General features: G+C 54.0%; 1 protein-coding gene across 2 annotated transcripts in view; it reads left to right on the forward strand.

Annotated features, from left to right (window-relative positions):
- Positions 1-19,867, forward strand: part of NRP2 (neuropilin 2) — a 129,797-nt gene that overhangs the window by 53,026 nt on the left and 56,904 nt on the right. For both annotated transcript variants that reach the window (XM_004701554.3, XM_004701557.3), the window contains exons 7-10: positions 1,777-1,932; positions 14,251-14,395; positions 16,136-16,485; positions 18,585-18,729. In XM_004701554.3, the coding sequence (XP_004701611.1) occupies positions 1,777-1,932; positions 14,251-14,395; positions 16,136-16,485; positions 18,585-18,729 (796 nt within the window). The remainder of the gene's footprint in view (positions 1-1,776; positions 1,933-14,250; positions 14,396-16,135; positions 16,486-18,584; positions 18,730-19,867) is intronic.

Consider the following 19,867-nt stretch of genomic DNA (forward strand, 5'->3'; position numbering starts at 1 on the left):
GTGTGTGTGTGTGTGTGTGTGTGTGTGTGTGTGTGTGTGTGTTGATCAGGCAGGGGCGTGGTTTCTCAGCTAGAGTGGTGGAAGGGTACCAAGAAAGCAAACAATATCATTGGTTCATTCACTTCAAAAAGAAAAAAAGTGTGTACTCGATAGAAAGGCCGTGTCCTACATGCTTGGATGAAATGGCGAGCATCTCCATCCGCCTGTGCAGAGAGGACCAGGCCTTAGAGGAGCCGTTTGGCCAGGAGGCAGGAGATGCTGTTTGTGATCATGACGGAAGGCCCCAAACCATTCGCTATAGATCCAGATCTTCCTTCCTCACTCATGGCATCAGAGATTGGCCAGGGGTGGGGTGTCTGGCATCTTCCTCAGAGCAGGCTTATTGAAGTGTGAGCGTGAGCATGAAGCACCTCTTGGTCTTGGCTATTTGGGGAGAACCTGACTGGGAAGAGGCATTCTGTACACAGCTGGCCGAGCAGCCCGGGAGAATGCATCTCCACCAGTAAGGAACGCCAGGCCACAGCTGCCTGGCGGACTCACGTTTGCTTTCCTTCTGGATAAGGCTTGCCATGTGTGATGGGTCATCTCCCCTTGCCTGACCGCTGGGTCCGGTTCGCATCCCCTGGGAAGAAGTAAGCAAGGCAAGAACAAGCCGCTGGTGCCAGACTACAGCAGCTACTGCTCTCTGACACACGGTGGTCAGCCTTGTGAGCCACTGACAAGCCTGTCCTGGCTCTGATGCAACACAGTGACCTCTGCTTTAAGGTGGCCATCACAGGGAAGACAACAGGCAGGGCAGAAAGGCTGCTGACCAGCCTCTGGGAGTCCTGATTTGCCTATCTCCCCCAAATCCTTCTCAACCTGCAAAGCCTCCAGAAAGTTCTCCCGCATAATCAGGAGTAAGGAGCTCTCCGACACATTCCACGGATTGGGTTCCTTCTTCCTGGACCTTCATCACGTCCTGTCTTTTGTGTGACTTCACCTCCACCTGTGAAGTCACACAAATAGGCCGCTTGACGTCACGCGCTTCTCTGAATGCTCGAGACTGCTGAGCCAACTAGTAGCCATCCCACAGGTGCCTGCCGAAGTTGATGTTGGACTCGGCTAAATTTTGGTCAACACGTAAGGAGCGCTTCGGCATAGGGATGACAACTGGCAATTTCAAAATGGGTTTAGTGTTGTGGTGGGAGAGGGGGGCGGGGCCATAGAGCACAAGGTCAGGACTTGGTGCATAAGCCTAATTGCTTGGACAGACTCTGAAGGCCCTCTGACCCCTTCATGACCCGAACAACTAAAAATACAATGGCGTTGAGGGGGCAGAGGAGGGGGGCGGGAGCCGTGAGCTGCAGCTCTTGCAACTGGAGTGTCCTAAGTGAATTGGCTTGAATCGGCCCGGAGTGGAGTGGGGTGGATCCAGTCATGGTTACTTGAAAGCAGCAAGTGCTTTCCCCACCCAGGGCAGGTCTCCATGTCGTGGGGAGAGAGCGCGTAGTTCTAGATGGTCCGAGGTTTCTCAAAGACACACGTCATACGGTCGGTTCAAGTTTGAACAAAGACTCAAAGTGCGTGCTCAAGGTGTTCGAGTTAGACGCAAATAAGTGGACCACCCACCTGCCTGTGATTTGAAGGCATCAGAGCAACACGCTGACACCAAGTACAAGTACATTATGAGGGGATCGCGGTCACAAGTGGCGAGCTGTGTCCTTGAATGAAAGTCCGGATGCTGCCCCGTGTTGGGACCGGTGGGCCCCTTACTCACCCACCTTTCTCCCCCAGGTGGACCTGCGCTTTCTGACCCTGGTCACGGCCATCGCCACACAGGGGGCAATTTCCAGGGAGACCCAGAATGGGTACTACGTCAAGTCCTACAAGCTGGAAGTCAGTACCAACGGAGAAGACTGGATGATGTACCGGCATGGCAAAAACCACAAGGTAAATCCGTGCCCTCCTCAGGGCGTGCCGAACAGGTAGAGCCGGAGGAGCTTCAACTCAGCTCCACGTGGGTTGGTGGGAGAAGGCCTTGCTAAGCTTGGCTCAAATAATTGATGAGGCAAGGGAGATGCTTGCCCTGCAAATATTCTTTCTTATGCTAAATGATTGGAAAACGCTGTTTCTCCGGCAGCCTGGCTGCCATCCCCGCTGCACAGCAGTGAGGGAGAGCTTGCAGTGCACTCTCTGACTGCCAATGAAGGAGAAAATGCTTTCCCAGCCCGGGTCTCCCCACACCGGAGTCATTGAGCATTTATGGCCTGAGTCCCTTCTCATGCTGGGCAAACAATCGCAAAACCGCATGAAGCTGCAGTTCAGGAGTTACCGGGGTCTAGAAATGAAAGGGCACAAATCCTGAGAGGGAATCACAATGCCCCCGAGAAGAAAGAGGACCATAAATAATGAGATGAGCTTCGGTGTGGCCAGGAGACAGGATCTGAGCTGGCAATCACGCTTGGCAGCGAGGCCCCAAGTGCGCCCGGCTGGTGCCTTCAGGGTTGGCGGTGGTGCCCGGAGGTGGGCCCTGGGTGGGCGACTCAGGCTTTTGTTGTACATATGGATGGATGAGTGGGTGGGGCTCGGGGCTCTGAAGAAGCATGGCCTTCTGGCAGTGAGCTGCTTGTGCAGGCGCCACCCCCCTAAGTCCATGGGGGGCTTAGTGGAAGCAGCAGGTGGGCTCACCTGAGGGTGTGTCAGGGTGGCCCTGCAAGAGGGGCAGTTGGTGGGCTGACTGATGTGTGGGAATGACCAGATACCTTCCATCCTTCTGGCAAGGGAAGTGACCAGGTAGAGAATGGGTTTCTCCTCTTACGACGTGGCACAGCGCTACCAGGATTGGGGTCTGCCTTGTTGGGAATCGTCCAAAAGGGAGCCAGGGGCCAAGTGTAAGGGTGCCCCAGCGCCTTCCCAAAGGGAGTCCCCTCAGCTCCTGCCCCAAACCAGCATGTTCTCAGTGCAGCTGGACACTCCTGGCCCAGAAACCCCTGACTGTTAATGCTGCTGCTCTTTCACCAGGGAGACAGGAGTTTTGAAGTGTCAGGTTTGTTATTATTTTTAATGTAAGATTACCATAGTAACATGGCACCATTCGCCTGAGCAGTATGGCTTCTAGAGATTACCAGGTCTCAAAAAAAGAAAGAAACAAAGAGAGAAATGCTTGGTAATCAGGAGCTTCCCCACATTGACGTGCTGGTTTCAGGAGGAATTGCCAAACTCCGGTGGGGAGTGCAGAGGGTGCCGGGAGCGCTGAGCCCTCAGCCCTATTCTACACGCACCACACGCCGTTTCAAGGGGAGGCGACTAGAACCCTGAAGCTCTGCTCAGGCAGGTGAGGGCCAGCCACAGCGTCAGAGTGGGTCCCTGGGGAGGAGCAGGCAGTTCACCTGACCAGCACCCCCTCCAAGCTCAATGACTAAGCAGCTCCGGCCAGAGGGATACTATAGCCTAAGCTCCTTTTAAAAGCTCGCAGATGGACCGGGATGCTATTTTAAACACCATTTGTAGGAAATCTGCTTTTGGAAATACCTTAGCACTGCACATTTTGATAGACTGCAGCCCTCCCTGGCTCTGCCCCTGCAGTCATTCCGCCCGCGGACCGGACCTCTTCTCAGGAAGATTTTCCTCAGAAGTGAACCTAGCTTTGTGGTCTGCTTTAGAACCCTCCTTCTCAATGTCTTTATGTTGAATACCTCTCTCTCTTAACCACCACCACCCAAACACCCCCAACCCCTCTCAGCTACTCTCCCACCCTTGGCTACAGTTCCTTCCCTAGAAGGCAAGAGGTAACTTGAATTGTTTCAGGGACGCAGTCTCGTCCACATATTGGAAGCTGGAGCCGGGAAAAGCCACTTTGTCTGCACCGGACACGCTCACTCTCCGGGTACCCAGAGCAGACAGGGAAGCAGAGTCTGCCAATTAGGTTTCAGCCCCTAGCTCTCCCTCACACACCACGGGGGCGGTGGGGGGTGGGAGAGACCACCCCAGTCCCCACTGGCAGGATGGTCTCTGTTGCCCCTCCTTAGCAGATCCCCCAATGTCTGTATTTAATGGGCAGATTCCACCCTGTTCATCGTGCGTCACAACCCGTGCGGGTTGAAATAGTTGAGTGAGCCGTGCCAAATAGATTTGTCAAGTCTGCCGCAGTTTGATTTGATGCCATGAGGGGGAGGCCAGGTGAGGAGGGCAGTAGGAGGCAGTGGGGGGAGAGGCTTTGTCCACCCCGGGTGCCACCCGTGAGCAATCTTTGTAGCTGCTGGATAGTGGGCATCGCGCCAAGCTAGCTGGTGCTAAGTGACGGGCCTGAGAGCGAGACTCAGGTGGCAGGTGTTGGAACCCAAGCACATCAGAGGTGGGGGGGCAGCTGCCCGTTTTGCTCAGCGGTACAGAGGGAAGGCTTCAACATGCAGAGGGTGTGAAGAGGGGCATGTTTGGGGCAGAAATGTGGGAACTTCCTTTCAATTCCCGGGTCACTGCCAACACTGATGCAGTGCACCGAAGACTAGGGAATTGGAGAAACCAGAGGAAAACAAGATTAATGAGTGCTCCAAGGTGGGGGGGGTGTGTGTGTGTGTGTGTGACTGTGCTATTTCTTGGCAAAAACATTGTTTACAGTTTGAACCCAGGCTGGGCTAAGGCAAGCGTTAACACCTTTAAGGGAATGATTTCTTGCTACCACGAAGCAAAAAGGACTAAGGAACTCTCCTCCACCCACCGAGCCAGCCTCTTCTTGGTCCCTCTTCATCCAACAGGTACCAGTGTGGCAACCTATGAGAAAGGCAATCAGACCATCTCCGGGGTACAAAAGCATCCTAGTCACATGCAGCCCCGTGATGCAGGCCACATGGACGGCACATCCCCAGGCCTCATCCAGTTCCACATGCCGTAATATGGAACCGATGATTTTCATAGAGGGCGGGCCCTCCTTATCCATATTTATGGCATAACCACAAGGCAGAGAGCTTGTACGCCTGATGGAACCCATTTCCAGCGCATGTGCTCACTCAGATTATACAAATTGCCTCACATACATTTCTTCAGAAACCACAAGCAAAAACTACTGCTTTGGGTTTCACCAGCTGTAGAATAACACCCCAGACATAGACATAATGTTGTAAATGCAATAGTAGTTGGTTCTTGTGTGTGTGTGTGTGTGTGTGTGTGTGTATACCTATAATTATAGACCCAATTACATATACACAGACCAAGAGGGGGTACGTGGCAAAAGATGAGCTGATCTCAAAGCCATGGAGGTTGGTCGAGGTCCTGCCCCCTCAGAGATGCTGATTCCATGAGTGTGCACTGGAGGGATAGGCTGAGCCAGGGAGCAGGGACCGGGTCTCTTGTCTGGACAAGGGGACGTGGCACCCGGAGAGACTGTTGTTCTTGTGAGCATATATATCTCTGACTACCTGGCCCCTGGTCACAGCCTCCTGGCGCTACCATGATGTATTACGGAGAAATTTGGGATAACAGTGTGGGGGCTGCTCACTGAATGCTGATGGGCAGGTTGAGGATGCAGGGACAGGAATGAGGTCGGGCTGGGTCCAAGCGCTCTCAGAATGACCCAGTAATGAGTGACAGAAATGCACTGAGCTCAACATATTACTGTAAGGAGGGCCTCCTGAGCCCCCCAGGCACCGGCTTATTCACTTCAGCATTTAACAGCATTTCCCAGACTATGGAATTGCAGCTCTCAGAGACGAAGTCATTTGCCCGAGGGACAGAGGGGACCTCAGGAGTCCCCCTTGAAGGCGCCTGGTTGCCAGGCTTTGATTTCCAAGGCAGTGCTCTCCGTGGTCAGACCCAGGCCTGCCGTGTCACGTTGCCTTCAGAGAGACAGTGCCTTCCCAGATAGCCAGTCCACTGGCAATGACTTGTGCATTTTCATGCCGAGAGCCTCGGCTACCGTGGACATCAGAGGCCCGCCCCAGCCGAGCTTGGGCTGCCTGCGTGACCGTACTGCGTTTGGGCCTCTTCCTAGAATCGTGGGGAGGTAGAGTTAGAAGAACTTGCTGTTTGTTTGACTTGGCCATATCCTTTCCAAACAAATAAGCAAACACTCCACTTCAAACGTTCTCGGTCCTCTATTTATTTTTGAAATGAAAGCCAATCGTTTTCAAATGCATGGGGGCAGGTTGGAAACCCCAGCGAGATGATCAGAGACAATCGGGAGGCAAGAAGGCAAGTTGGCTAACACCTGGAGCGGTGTGACTGCCCGCTCAGGGCTCTCGCCACAGGGGACCCTGGCGAGGCCTTCCTGAACCCGCTCCCACCTCGGCGTTTCCATCTGCCCGAGAGGGACGAGGCTTCGCTGCTGTGGACGAGGCGCCTGGAGCCCTGAGCCCGGAGGGTTCTCTGTAGACACAAAGAAGACACTGCCTCTTTCCGAATCACAGGTCTGGAAAGCATGGTTGTGGGTCATCCGGGCATTGCTTTTACATCTGGTGAGGCCTGGACCTGAGCTGCCTTATACACTGGACTCTCGCTGGCCCCCCTCTTTTGTGAACGGAGAAATTGCTCCTTCATCGAATCATTTGAAAAGAACAAAGCCAAACCTCTTGATGAGTGGACTAGCTTTTCTCGTTCCCTCTGGGTGGAGAGGATTTTGTTTGTCGTCTGCACAAGATGAGGGGGGACCAGCACTCCGAGCTAGAAATGGGCATCGGCCTTGAGTTATGCAGGCTGTGATGGCGCTGCCCCCCACCCCACAAGGGCTCTGTATGTTCTAAGGTGGGCCAGTGCCCTGTCCATGGTCAAGTTCCTTCCCCTAGCCCACCTGCCCCCCTCAGTCATAACGGAGGAGAACCCAGTGTCCTAGGTAATTAAGTTTGTCCCTTCTTCATTTGCCATGGGATGAGCTCAGACCTTTAGCCTCTGCACTTAGGAAGCTCAAGGGACATTTTCATTATACATAAGCTTGAAACCTTTTCCTTCTCAGACTCCCGAGACGGGCTTCACCCAATTCCCAGGGGCCAGTGAACGGTTGTCTCCTGGAGCCGAGGCCAGCCTCCCTGGCGCTCACAGCTGTGCTGCAAACGTCTTTGTGCTCCCGGGGCCAATCTCCCCCCACCCCGCCCTGAACCCCGATGCACAGAGGCCAGTGGGACAGAGAAAAGCAGGAGATGGAGGTGGGATTTGTGATGTGCTTGGCTGGCTGTGGAAGCAGTCTTCTTGCCCCAACGCCAGTGTGTCTAGATGAGTTTTGGAGTGGGCGCCTCACAGCTAGATTGCCCTGTGCTGTGGTTCGCTGAGATTCCATCTGGAGAAGAACCCAGGTGGCAGGCATGCCTGGGAACCTCACTCCCCAGACACTTCCACGTTCTTCTGTCCCACCTGGGAGTTTTAAGCCACCTTCTAGAAATGTCGGCATGCGTGTTGCAGTGTTGCAGGAGCGATTCCGTAGACATTTGGTACCGCGCTTAGTCCGTGCAGTGTTTTCCACCCTTGCAGGGACACTGTCTTTCCTCATCAACCGGGTCCTTGCTTGGAGCAGCTCCCTCCTGCCCCCTCCCTGCCACCACCCCCAGCCCCAAATCCCTGCCTGCGCTACCCTCCTCTCCTCTCCTGATGCTTTCCTGTCTCAAATCCTGAAACCCTAATCCTGTCAGCATGCCGTGTTCCTGGGCTCACTGTCGCCTGGGGGTAACCTAATCCTGCAGTGAGTCTAGTGGGCCCCTCGAGGCACACACACAGCTGGGGATGCGCACAACCCCCCCACTCCACAGCCATGACACGCTCCCGCTCCTCTCCTCTCCTCTCCCTTTATGTCCGGAGCACTGTCTGATGACCAAAACAGCCCGGCCCTGGAGGAGGCCAGAGGAGGTCACCCAGGCATACCTGAGCGGGGCTTCGAGCCAGCATTCTGGGCCCTGTTTCTGTTCTCCGTCTCATGCACGATGCATATGTATGTGTCTGTACACACATATGTGTATATAGGAACCTGTACATACACACACATACACTCAGGCCCATCGCTTCAGACGCTGCATCTGGCTAAGCTCCCAGTCACTAGAATGAAAGCAGCTTTAATTCTGTTTTCTTTTTTTTAATCGGTAAGGGGGAGTTTCAAGAGAGAACTTGACAGGCCCATAATTTATAAACAGGGAAGTGGGGGACCATTACCTTAACATCAGTTTCCCCCAGTGTAACACCCCCTTTTGCCTAGTTGGTGCAACCAACTAATTAAGAAGGATGGCATTCTCGGATTAATAGCTTATTTTCACATGTGGAGCCGGTCGCTGGTTTGGGGGGAAATGCAAAGGAAGCGAGGGAGGATAGGCCGGCCAGTCTGCTATCAGGATGCTTCCCTGTGCCTGTGGCTGAGACTCGGCTTGAACTGGGCTCCTGGCTTTCCCCGGTGTCCGCCCTCCCCACTGCCGCCTCCTCTCTCCCTCCCGCCTGCTTTGTTCTCCTCCACCTGGAGGGTCTGTGCCAAGAAGATGGGGGAGGAGGGCTATGGACGTGATGAAGCATTTGTCAGTGGAGAGAAATATGTATTAATTTTTTAAAAAGGAAGAAGAACACTTCGCACACGATTTCCACCTCGGGGCTCCAGCATGGTATTGTCCTTTGAAAAAAACTCCCTGCCTCCTGGGCAGTCCCTGGAGCTGACCGCGCTCAGATATTTACCATGCCGTCGGGCTAAACTGTAGGTCACACTGCAGGTAATGAAGAGACAGGCATGTGCAGGCAGAATACTGAAGCCCTGCTCCAGTCAGCGGGCGGCGGGTCCCGTAAGGTGAGGCTGCGCCAGTCTAGTGAAGGGTCTGTCTCTGCTAGGAAGGTTACATGGCCAGATAATGCCGCCTGCTTACCTGCCTCCCTCTGCTGAGCCACCCAGAGACCACAGAAATCCTCTCACTACCACCCGCCCCCAGGAAGGACTGATGACTCATAGCTCCTACCCTGTCCTGGGCACCTGAGTGTTGGTGGCAAACAGAGAGGAAATTTAGGCAGGCAGAAAATGTTCCCTCCAATCCTAGCCCCAGTGGCAAAGTGGGTCCACCCTTGGCTGTTCCCAGAGGGGTCAGCTGATCGAACCCACCAGCAACTCAGCGAGAGCAAAGGTTCAGCAAAGCAGATCTGGCCATCTGCTTTGGTAAAGACCGCAGCCCAGGAAACCCCATGAGGCAGTCTTCTCTGTCCTATAGGGTCGGTCTGGGGCCACCGTGAGCAGGATGGCAAACAACCACGAAGAAGAAGCCTGCAGATGTCAGTGTGTGGTCTTTGACGAGCTCAAAAGGGAGGGTCAGCAAGGGAGGGGTGGCTGGGATGAGAAGTGGGGTGGGAAGCGGGCAAGAGCCTTGGAGAGCAGCTGTGATGACTTCCAGCTGGATGGCTTGTATGCGTTTCCCTGTATTCTTCTCTTGCATATTGTTATCACAGCGCCCGCTCCTAGTAGGCTCACAGACGTGGTCACGCAGGCTGAGTGTCCTTTCCTGGGGCCTGTGGGTGAAAACCAAAGTGGGAGGGTGGGTAGCAACCTATTGCGTTGGTAGGTGACCCCTGTCCCCCCCAACCCCCAGAGATACAAATCAGAAAGCCCGAGATATGGTATTGGTTTTCAGATTCTGTCTTACTAAAATCAAAACAAAGCGTTCAAAAATCAATAGGAAAATGTTGGATCATGTTCAGAATTCAGCAAGGTGCCAAATGGGTCAACCCACCCACTGTGTGGCCTGCATTGTTTTTAAACCCCCTTTATCAGAAGTGCACTAACAGATCTCTTAGCGGTCAACACAGCTTCTTTTGTATCGCGCGTGCGTGTGTGTGTGTGTGTGTGTGTGTGTGTGTGTGTGTGTGTTTCTTTAATAATTACAGCAGTCAACACCACCCCCATCTCTTAAAAAACAACAATACAGAGGTCCCCTTGGCCACAACCACTTTAGAACTTTCCTTTTAAAATGAAAAGATGGTGGGCCCACTGTGACATCAGCTCTTAGAGCAGATGTGAAAATGTGATCATGATGGCTGGTCGATGCCTATCTGGATGTGAAACACACTGACAGCCCACTGGGTGTGCTCAGCACTGGGGCTCTCTCTCCACAAAGTTATCCCCTGAAAGTTTTTTGGCTTCAAGATGGGACTTGGGACCTAATGGCTTTCAGAACCTGAGGCCTCCCAGTGGCCCGAAGACCCATTAGTTATTTGTGGCTTAGCTTTCGCTTGAACATCTACCCTGGGTGCCGCGAGGGCATCAGAGCCGGCAGAGAGAGGGCAGGTGAGGGCAGGAACACCTTGGCATCTGTCTATAAGGCTGCTCTTGACATTATTTTCTGAAGGAAAAACCAGGGTATGTAAGGCTTATTGATTAGCCTCTAGTGATTCAGTGGGTCCGCAGGGAAGAGGGAATAAAACGAGTTTCCTGGCATCACTTGCCACACACACAGCCCCTTACCTTGCACTGCCTAGACTGGACTGAAAGCCAAGAATCCATCTCAGGGAAACATATGAAGGGTGTTTCTGAAACCGCAGAAGCATTGAGAAAGTCATAAAGATGTATAATATATGATAGCATTTCCCAGTTATAAATAGGGAGATGCAGAGAGAAAAATAGAGACCTTGTAAGTCCATTGGGCCAGGAGAAATAGAAACTGCTTAATATTTCATTAAAAATGGATTTTCATAAATTGCACTTTGATATCTTTGGGCGAAAGACAACATGTAAGGACCAAGGCGTTGTGATTCATTACTCTCTGCTATTAATAATTTGAATTGTTATTGAACCAACTCAACAACCAGGTGCATTCTCCTTAAGAGTGGAATGCTTGCCGAGTGTCCTGGGCACTGTCTGAAGTGTAGAAAAATCCACAGCACTTGTCTTTAAAAGCACTTAGACTATAAGGGACAGCGTGTCCCCGAAATGCCCCGATTACTAAGTGGATGCTCTTGGGGCAGTTTGAACGGTGAGCTAAGAAAGCCTTAGAATCTGGGAAGGACCGAGAAATCAACTCAACAATCCCCTCATTTAGCAGGAGAGGAAATTGGGGCCCCAGGGGAGGTAGAGATCCTTGCCCACACTTACGAGCTCATTAGCAGCAGAGCCTGTGCCCTGGCTCCTTGTGCAGTGATGTTCTTGAGTTATTGGGCCTCCCCTCGGCCCACTCCACCACGCTCACAGGGAAAGAGAGAGGTGTGTGATAGGTTGACTAACGTGAGGGAGGTGCTGTCCCACCAGGGGTCCCCAGAGCAGAGGGCAGATATGAGCACAAGGCCAAGAGCACAGCAGAAACAAGGAAGGGGAGGTAGCCTGGGGGATGTGAAGAATAATTGGAAGCCTTGCTGAAAAGCACCGTCAGTTGATTCTGGGTGTGGGAGAAGGGTGAGTGCAGAGGAATGAATGGCAGAGCCCAGTTGGTTTGAGCGGCCAGGTCGTTGCCTAGGTAGATAATCCTGGAGGGGGTCTCCCTTCCGGAGTAGTGCCACCGCTGGCTGGCCAAGATCCAGGAAGCTCACCCGTGGCCCTAGGGGACACCACGTGCACACCCACATGCCCACGCGCAGACACGCTCCCTCGAAAGCCAGCGTTCTCCAAGTCTGTCCAAGGACGCAGTGGTTTCCTTACTGAGGGTGGAGAAGAAAGGGTTTATTGACAGCGTCTGCCAAGGCTGAGAAAGGAAGGGGTCAGATAAGATGAAGCTGGATATTAAAAACACATAAAACGTGCTGTGCTTCTAAACGGTATCCGCATGGTGTCTGTGCTGTGGGTTAGCAGCTGTGGTAAAAGTTCAGATCCTCTCAAAAGTCCAATTACGTATTCATGTGGCAAAGTCCGCCTCCCGCCCCGTATGAAGGAGCTTCTGCACCTCTCAGGATGGAGGCCACACGCACAGCCACCAACACCTTCCCCTGAGGAGCAGTCCGGTGGTGGGGCCTGCTGCTCACAGCACCCATCCTTCGAAAGCAATGTGCCGCGTTTGTCACTTCCCTGCCAACGGAGAAGAAATTATGCTGAATTCTGGGTGAACGGATTTCTCTCTTGTCCTCAGATACAGTTCCTCCTCCCTTGCCTCCTCGCAGCCCGAGGGAGCCGAACGATGGGGACCAGAAGGGCGTTCAGCTGGGCACCCTTCTCCGTGGTTGGGAAGTCACAGGGGGAGCTGAGCTCTGTGCCCGCCGGCCATCTCCCAGCCGTCACTTTTCATCTCTTTCCTTACACTGCCCGGCTGTTGCTGTGGGTCACGCTCATGAGGACCCCATGTGTACAGAGAAGAAACGACCCCCCTGGGGTGTGGCCCAGAAAATGAAGCAGATGACCAGGCCTGTCTTCTGAGGTGCCTCTGGGTGGGTTCCCTCTGCCAGCCTTTGAGCTAGTACGTAGACGCTTACCCATGGGCACCACCCACAGAACTCATCCATGGGACCCAACAGCTGTCCTGAGGGCCCTGTCTTCTCATCCTCAGCCACAGTGCAGGAGGCAGCAGAATAGCACCTGAGGGAAAAGGATGCTCAGTGGTCCTCCCGTGTCTTCCTGGTGGCCAGCAGAGCAGCAGAGAAGGGAACTGACCCCCAGGGCAGAAGAACTTCAGAAGGGGGGAGGGGAGGGAGCAGCCAACTGGGTGGAAGCTCCCAGATTCGATGGTTCACATCAGGGACAGAGAGCTTAACCTGCAAATGGTGGGGCCAGTGCAGACCTGTTTCTTCGGTCCTCTCCTCCGGTTGTCTTGAGCAAGCCACAATCCTCGCTTGACAGTCAAAGGTATGCAGTCTCGTAACCTCAGCGGTCCCTTATGAAGTGGCCCTAACACTTAACCTTAGCAATGGGAAAGGGGGAGGGTTCAAGGCTGCCAAATGGCAGAGTTCCTAGTTGCCCTTCATGGAGAAGAAAGGACGATGTTCTTGTTGGCTCTAAGCATCTGTGTTACTCTTTACTATTGCCCAAGGTCATTCTAAAGTGGGATTAGAAATTTACACCGGGAGAAAGCACCAGACCACTACTCTAGCTCCATGAGTCTGAGCCATCAATAAAAATACTGCCCATGCAAAAAGAGGGGTGAGGGTCAGCCTGAGAAACTTTACAAGCTGAAAGCCTACAGACACAGCAAGGGCCGTGGATTCAGGCAAACTCCTCAGAGCCTCGCGATTCTCATAATCAAATGGGGATAGTCAACCCTCGCAGGGTGCTATAGAGATGACTGCCTCCACACGGTGTGCTTCGCTATGCCGGCCTCCTCATTCTTGTCCTGGCCCTGCGGGTGTTCCACCAGCAAAGCATGGTCTGGGGGTCCTGAGCTGAAGCATTTACTTCCTCTACCAGGAGAAATCACTGCTTGTTGCAGCGAGTGTCACTTGATTGTTGCAGGTAGGCCAGGTCTAACTTAGCAGCGATGGTTGAATGGTTGGTTGGTTGGTTGGTGGTTTTCCCTTCATCCTTATCCAGAGAACCAAGAGACACCCACATATACTTACTCCAATTACTGGTGTGTGTTTTCTTAATGGACAATGTTAAAAAAAAAAACAACCAAAAACATACGTTCCATATGGTGGTTATTGATTTCAGCCATCTGGTAAGCTAGGGCTTGTTTCTGCCATGTTGGATCAGAAGCTCCTTTGAAAAGCCTTTCCTCCCATAAGAGACGCATTGGTCAGATGGGGACAGGGATGGATTTCATTACAGGGCGGGGACTGCAGCTAGAGGAAGCCAGAGCGGGACTCCAAGGGACTGTCTATAGCCCTGACCCTACAACAAAGACCAGAGTGAACCGTGAAAGTGCTGATTGACACAGGGGCACTGGGGGAAGGCGGTGCCCCTCACCCACTCATACAGCAGAGGAGGCCTTTGAGTAACTAGCAAAATCCGTTGTGAAGCAGTGTACAATGATAAGACACCTTGCAAATGTTCTGTATGTCTGACATGCGAGTGTCAAATTCATACTACTGAGGAAGGCCTGCTACCCCCAAAGATGAACACTCATTCTATTTTTAAAGGACGCTCTGTTTACTCTTCTTTCTCGACTTCTGAAGTGTTTTCATTCCCAGCCTCTTTCCTCTGTGCGCTCCCAGCCCAGAGGCAACATTTTTCTCCCCTCCAAAGTTTTTGTGAAAAGCATTTATTGTTTTCATGATAGAGCAGCGTGAGAAATTAATTTTTTTTCACAATGTTTCTCAAAGTGCCCAAAATAACAAACCCACTGATTATTTTTAAACTTGAGGGAAATCGAGTTCAGCAGACCTTTCCCACCCCTGTCAGACAGAGAAGACTGGCCCGGTGACGAAGCTACACGCAGGGGTTTCAGGAAGGTGGTCTCGCATCTCCTGTCACAGGTCTTCCAAGCCAACAACGATGCCACCGAGGTGGTTCTGAACAAGCTCCACACGCCGCTGCTGACCAGGTTCGTCAGGATCCGGCCCCAGACCTGGCACTCGGGCATCGCTCTGCGCCTGGAGCTCTTTGGCTGCCGGGTCACAGGTGAGGTGGTGGTCCGGGGGAAGGGGGTGGTCTGCTGAGGTCAGGGAGCTGGTGGTCCCCAGGCTCACTCACTAGCTCACTCTTTCAGCCACCTGCAAGCAGCATGATTGCACCATACAACCTTTCCAGAAGGCTTGGCCCAAGCGCTTGGGTGTCCTATACGTTTGTCTTGTCCTTCATTCAGTAGGCATGCTTGTTTGTGTGCAGGATCTATGTTACGCAGCTTGCTCTTTCTACTGCCTAGAACAACACAACACCGCTGCTCCACCACCATCCTCACAAGGGGGGGTTTGTTTGAGTCTGTGTTTGTAACCCCTGTGGTCACGCCCTCACTTGAGGGTCTTCCTCTTCCGGTGAACTTCCCCTCACCAAGCGTGACAGCCTTCTCTAAGAACAGTTCCCTCCTGATAATGCGTCCCAAGTAAGCAACATCAAGTCTCCATCCTTACTTCTGAGGAGCATTCTCGCTGTACGGTGTAGAAGACACATTTGTTCATTAGCATTCAGTAAACGTTAGCAACGATCTGGATGAATAAGTCTCAGCTAGCATTTATGGAGTGTTAGCCTAGCTATGCACCAGGTCCCAGTATGAGCCTGCAAGAGGGGTTGATGCTTATAATCCTCATAAGGAATCGATGATATAGGCATTCCTATTCTCTCCCACTTTACAGATATAGAAGCTGAGGCTTCAGGAAGCGAAGTTGCTCAGTCAGGGTAGAGCTAGGATTTGAATCTAGGCAGCTTGAATCGAGAACCTCTGTTCTCAAGTACTATTCTCTACTGCCTCTCCCGAACACCATCGATTCATGCACTCCCCCACACACTCCTTCGCTCCACAGACACTAAGTGGGACCAGCTGTGTGCCAGCAGAGCAGAGGGGGTCCTTGCTGTCCTGCAACTTGCAGGCAAGTGTAGTGGGCGAGACAGACGATAAACAAATACAGGCACTGGGTAATTACACACGACAACGTGTGTCTGAAGGACAGGGCCAGGGAGCTCTGAGAACATTGGCCGGGGAGACCTCTTTCCCTGTTGGTGGACAGGTTGAAGACGTCCCTTTGAGCGTGGGCTGAGTAGAAGGTGAGTCTGGTGGTGAGGGGAAGAGCATCATGGGTAACGGGAGCAGCCTGCGGGGAGGCCTGTGCAGTGCAGAGTAGCAGTCAAAGGCACCACTGTGGTCCCCAGGACAACTTTGACCCGCTGGGCTAATGGACCATCCAATAAGCAGTTCGATGCTCAGCTGAGCTGCTCTGCAAACAGTGTCCCTGGGAAGGTCAGTGGGGCCTGCTGTCACCAACCAGGGTGTGCCAAACGCACCCTCTGGGGAGTCCTTGGCATCTGTCGAGAGCTGTGAATATGAGTAGCTAACAGTCGGTTTACTGCAAGTGTCAGGCGCTGATGCGTGTGCTTTCATTTTGTAGCTATTGGAACCCTTGCTACAATACCACGGGATGGGGGCTGCTGTCCTCCCCACGTTAGACCCAGGGAAACTGAGGCATGGGGTGATGAAATAATTCACCCAAGGTGGCACAGCTCCTGAATGGCAGCACCGGGACACGTGCCCGGGCTGGCTCACTCCACAAGTGTGTGCTCCTAACCCCAGTAGCACGCCCCGCCCAGGGTTCAGGACAGACGTACAGAGCTGGATAATCAGGTTCTTTGGCAGCTGCCTCTCCTGGGGTGACCGCCACATCAGCAGGGCCATCGCTGACCTCTCGTGTCTTCTTCTCCTCTCCGCAGACGCGCCCTGCTCCAACATGCTGGGCATGCTCTCGGGCCTCATCCCCGACTCCCAGATCTCCGCCTCCTCCACCCGCGAGTACCTGTGGAGCCCCAGTGCCGCCCGCCTGGTCAGCAGCCGCTCGGGCTGGTTTCCGCGGAACCCCCAGGCCCAGCCGGGGGAGGAGTGGCTTCAGGTGGACCTGGGAGCCCCCAAGATGGTGAAGGGCGTCATCATCCAGGGAGCCCGCGGCGGGGACAGCATCACTGCCGTGGAAGCCAGGGCCTTTGTGCGCAAGTTCAAAGTCTCCTACAGCCTAAACGGCAAGGACTGGGAATACATCCAAGACCCCAGGATCCTGCAGCCAAAGGTGGGCCGGTCCTGGAGGAGATGTTCAGTGGGGTGGAGGGAGTCAGGGCGCTGATTTCCCTCCTAGAGACATCCCATCCAGCCTTGACAATGTAACCATCAGAGTCTAGCAACAAGTATCACTTGAGCGATTACTTGGTGCCAGCATTGTGTTAAATGCCCTTTATAGACTCTCTTTCTGTCTCTCCCAGGCAGATGGTCTTGTCATCCCCATTATCCTGGCAAGCCCGGGTAGAGTAGTGGATATGTGCTGGGCTGCTAACTGCCAGGTTCCTGGTTCAAAACTACTAACTGCTCCTTGGGAGGAAGACGAAGCGTTCTACTCCTGTAAGGAGAGGCAGTCTCTGAAACACTCAGGGGCAGGTCTCCCCTGCCCTACAGGATTGCTGTGAGTCTGCATGGATTCAACGGCAGTGAGTTTGTGCTGTGGATCTTATTTTTGAGGCAGTGAGACTGAGGCTGGCTCTCTCGCTCGGGGTCACACCGTTTGCCCCAGGGAGAGCCGGGAGTCCATCACCAGGGCCTTGCTGCCCTTCGACGCTGCCTCTTTATAAAGTTCTGCACCCTTCTGCCCTCTCTTGAGATACAGTTTCCCTGAGTTGGCCAGGCAGCCAAAGGGGATGTGGTTTTTGGAGACTCAACGATAGAACAGAGGGATTGACTTCCAAAAATAACTATGTTTTCCTGGATGCTGCTGCTCGCCTTTTATTTTCCTACTCATGACCGCTCAGATCTTTCCCGGCTCGCAGACAGAGGCCAGGAGAAACTGTGGGTCAGAAGTTAGGCCTGCACCAGCCCCCCTCCTGCTTGTCAGGGCTGACAGTCAGCCTCCCCACAGGCCCCTGGAGCCCCAGTGGGGGAGAGGAGAGCATGCCTCTGCCCCTCGCCTAGCCACTCTTCCAGATGGCCAGGCCTCTCTGTCCTCATTTCTAAGTGGCCCTGGACTAAGGCGAGCAGTCCACCCCCACCGCCAAAATGAAGGAAATGTCACATGCCTGAGTTCAGTCACCTTTGCTGAGCAAATGTTTCCATTCTGAAGGCGGTAGCGAGGGCTGGGCTGGAGGTTTGTGAGGCTGGTGGCAACTCACTGCTCACAATTCCTGCGGCTTGGAAAGGCTCGGGGCTTGGTAACCAGAGCCCTCTGCAGACACAGCAGAAGCTGTGCCACTGGCTTCCCCGGGGGGAGCTGACCCTCACTCTAGAGGCCTGGGAAAGGAGATGGTCTCCACTTGGGTCAGAGCCTGCCCTCCCTGTGATTATGGCTTTGAGGCCGCCTGCAAACTGAGATGGCCCTCCAGCATTCCTGGAAGCCCCCAGCCACCTCCAAACCTGTGTTCAATTAGCTCTTTGGCTCCAAGATGTGCCCTGGGTCTGCGTCCCTCACCTGGCTTCAACTCGGCCAGCTCCACTGTGGTCACACTGACGCACCGGGCTCTAGGCGAGGTTTCTTTTGACAGACAGTGACCTCCCATAAGCCTGGTGGAATAGTTGTTACGCATTGGGCTGCTAACTGCAAGCTCAGCAGTTCAAAACCACCAGCTTCTCCTCAGGAGAAAGACGAGACTTGGTATTCCCTTAGCGATAGTCTCGGGAATTAACATGGGGCAGTTCTAGTAGGCTCTGAGTGTGTGACCAAAGGACGTTGTCATTCACATAGACGAGGGGCGGTCATTCTCCTTCTGGGTGCTTGGTGAACGGGGGACTGTCAGGGGGCTGCACTTTCCCACAGGAGACTTCTCAGCAGCAGACCAAGAAGGAACTCTTCCTCTGTATCCTGAAGCCCTTCGGATGGTCAGACTCCTCGCCTGCAAAGTTCAGTCCAAGACTCATTCAGAAACTGTTGTTTCCCCGGTCCTTAGTTCCTGCCCGGGGCTAAAAGCGAGGATGTGGCAGTTACCGCTTCTGCCAACTCCCAGTTTTCCGCATCTCTGGGCCCCCTTCACCATTCTTCCCCAGGCATAGAAACCAGGGTCTGAAAATGGAGCACCTGGGTGGGTCCCCTGGGCCAACAGCCAGCCTTCTGGTGAGGGGAGGAGGGGAGAGATGTGGAGGAGAGGGGGTCTCCTATAAGAAGAGCTGAGCGGCCTGTCTCCCCTGCAGCTGTTTGAAGGGAACATGCACTACGACACCCCCGACATCCGGCGGTTCGACCCGGTCCCGGCACAGTACGTGCGTGTGTACCCCGAGAGGTGGTCGCCGGCCGGCATCGGGATGCGGCTGGAGGTGCTGGGCTGTGACTGGACAGGTAAAACCCCTTTCCTCGCTCGCACCATCTTTTGATTCCTGGCTTCCCAGGATGCCCTGGGAGGAGGGCCAGGGGGTTGAGGGGGCAGCCAGCCCTGGTGAGTGGGAACCCACTGGCGCCGGCCGTGTTTTCCTACCTGGGGCCCTCACCCCAGTGCGGTTTCCGAAGGGAGGTGCTTGGTCTTGGTGAAAGGATCGTGGCTGCTCCCCAAGCTGGGTCCCTCAAGAACAAATCATAACCACACACCACCCACCCAAATTCAATTAGACCCTGCCTCTTCAGGCTAGAGGGCTGTGGCTGTTGATTTAGGGAAGGGTGGAAGGCTAAAAAAAAGAAAAGAAAAGCCCTCGTGATAATAAAGTAATCGGTTTATGCCCGAGTCTGGTCTCCAGATGTCTGTCAGGGGCTAAGAGACTTCATTTTCATTGCAAGGCCTCATCTGCAAAAGGCATTCGTTTGCTCAGGAGGGACCCAGTGGCGGGGGAGCCGACAGGAATAGGACTTCTCCCCACTGAGCCCAGGCACCCGAGCATGCCCGGCCCCTCCTGATCCAGGCCCTGCCTCCACCACCGTAGCAGGGTGTCCCCGGAGCCCACTCCCTCCATGACATTGTCCTTCCCAGGCCCTGAGCCCCTGCCAGCAGGAGCAGCAGGCAGCCGTGTGGTGCTGCCCTCTCCTCCGGGCCCCCAGGTATGCCCATTTTCCTGTCGGTGGCCTCCCCGCCACCCGCCCACCCACCAGGACATCCTGAAGGCTCATTGAGGGCATGTCAGAGAAGGGCTTTTACTGCCGAGAGGAAAGTAAAAGTGCAGCCTGTTTGAGCAGCCCCACCAAGGGCTGCAGGCTGGGACTCGGCCCCAGTGAGATTCTCTCACCCTGGGTGTGAAGGCTGGCCCGACCGAGACAGGAAGACCCTGTGCGCCCCACGAGGCGGCGGGGAGGCCACCTGTTCCCTCACGGTACTGACAACCACCCCTCCGACAGGACCTCAAGCTGGTATCCTTTCGAGCTTCTCTGAGTCGGGGTGCTGCCAAAAGTCAGGGTACTGAGCCCCCAAGAACTTTCAGGCCAGTGGCTTCCAAGTGTTCTCGACCATAACCCGTAACTAAAAATCCACTGATGTCACGGCCCACTTTAC

The sequence above is a fragment of the Echinops telfairi genome, unplaced genomic scaffold (genome assembly GCF_000313985.2).
Source record: "Echinops telfairi isolate 266 unplaced genomic scaffold, ASM31398v2 ScPeMD7_3;HRSCAF=10, whole genome shotgun sequence".
Classification (NCBI taxonomy): domain Eukaryota; kingdom Metazoa; phylum Chordata; class Mammalia; order Afrosoricida; family Tenrecidae; genus Echinops; species Echinops telfairi.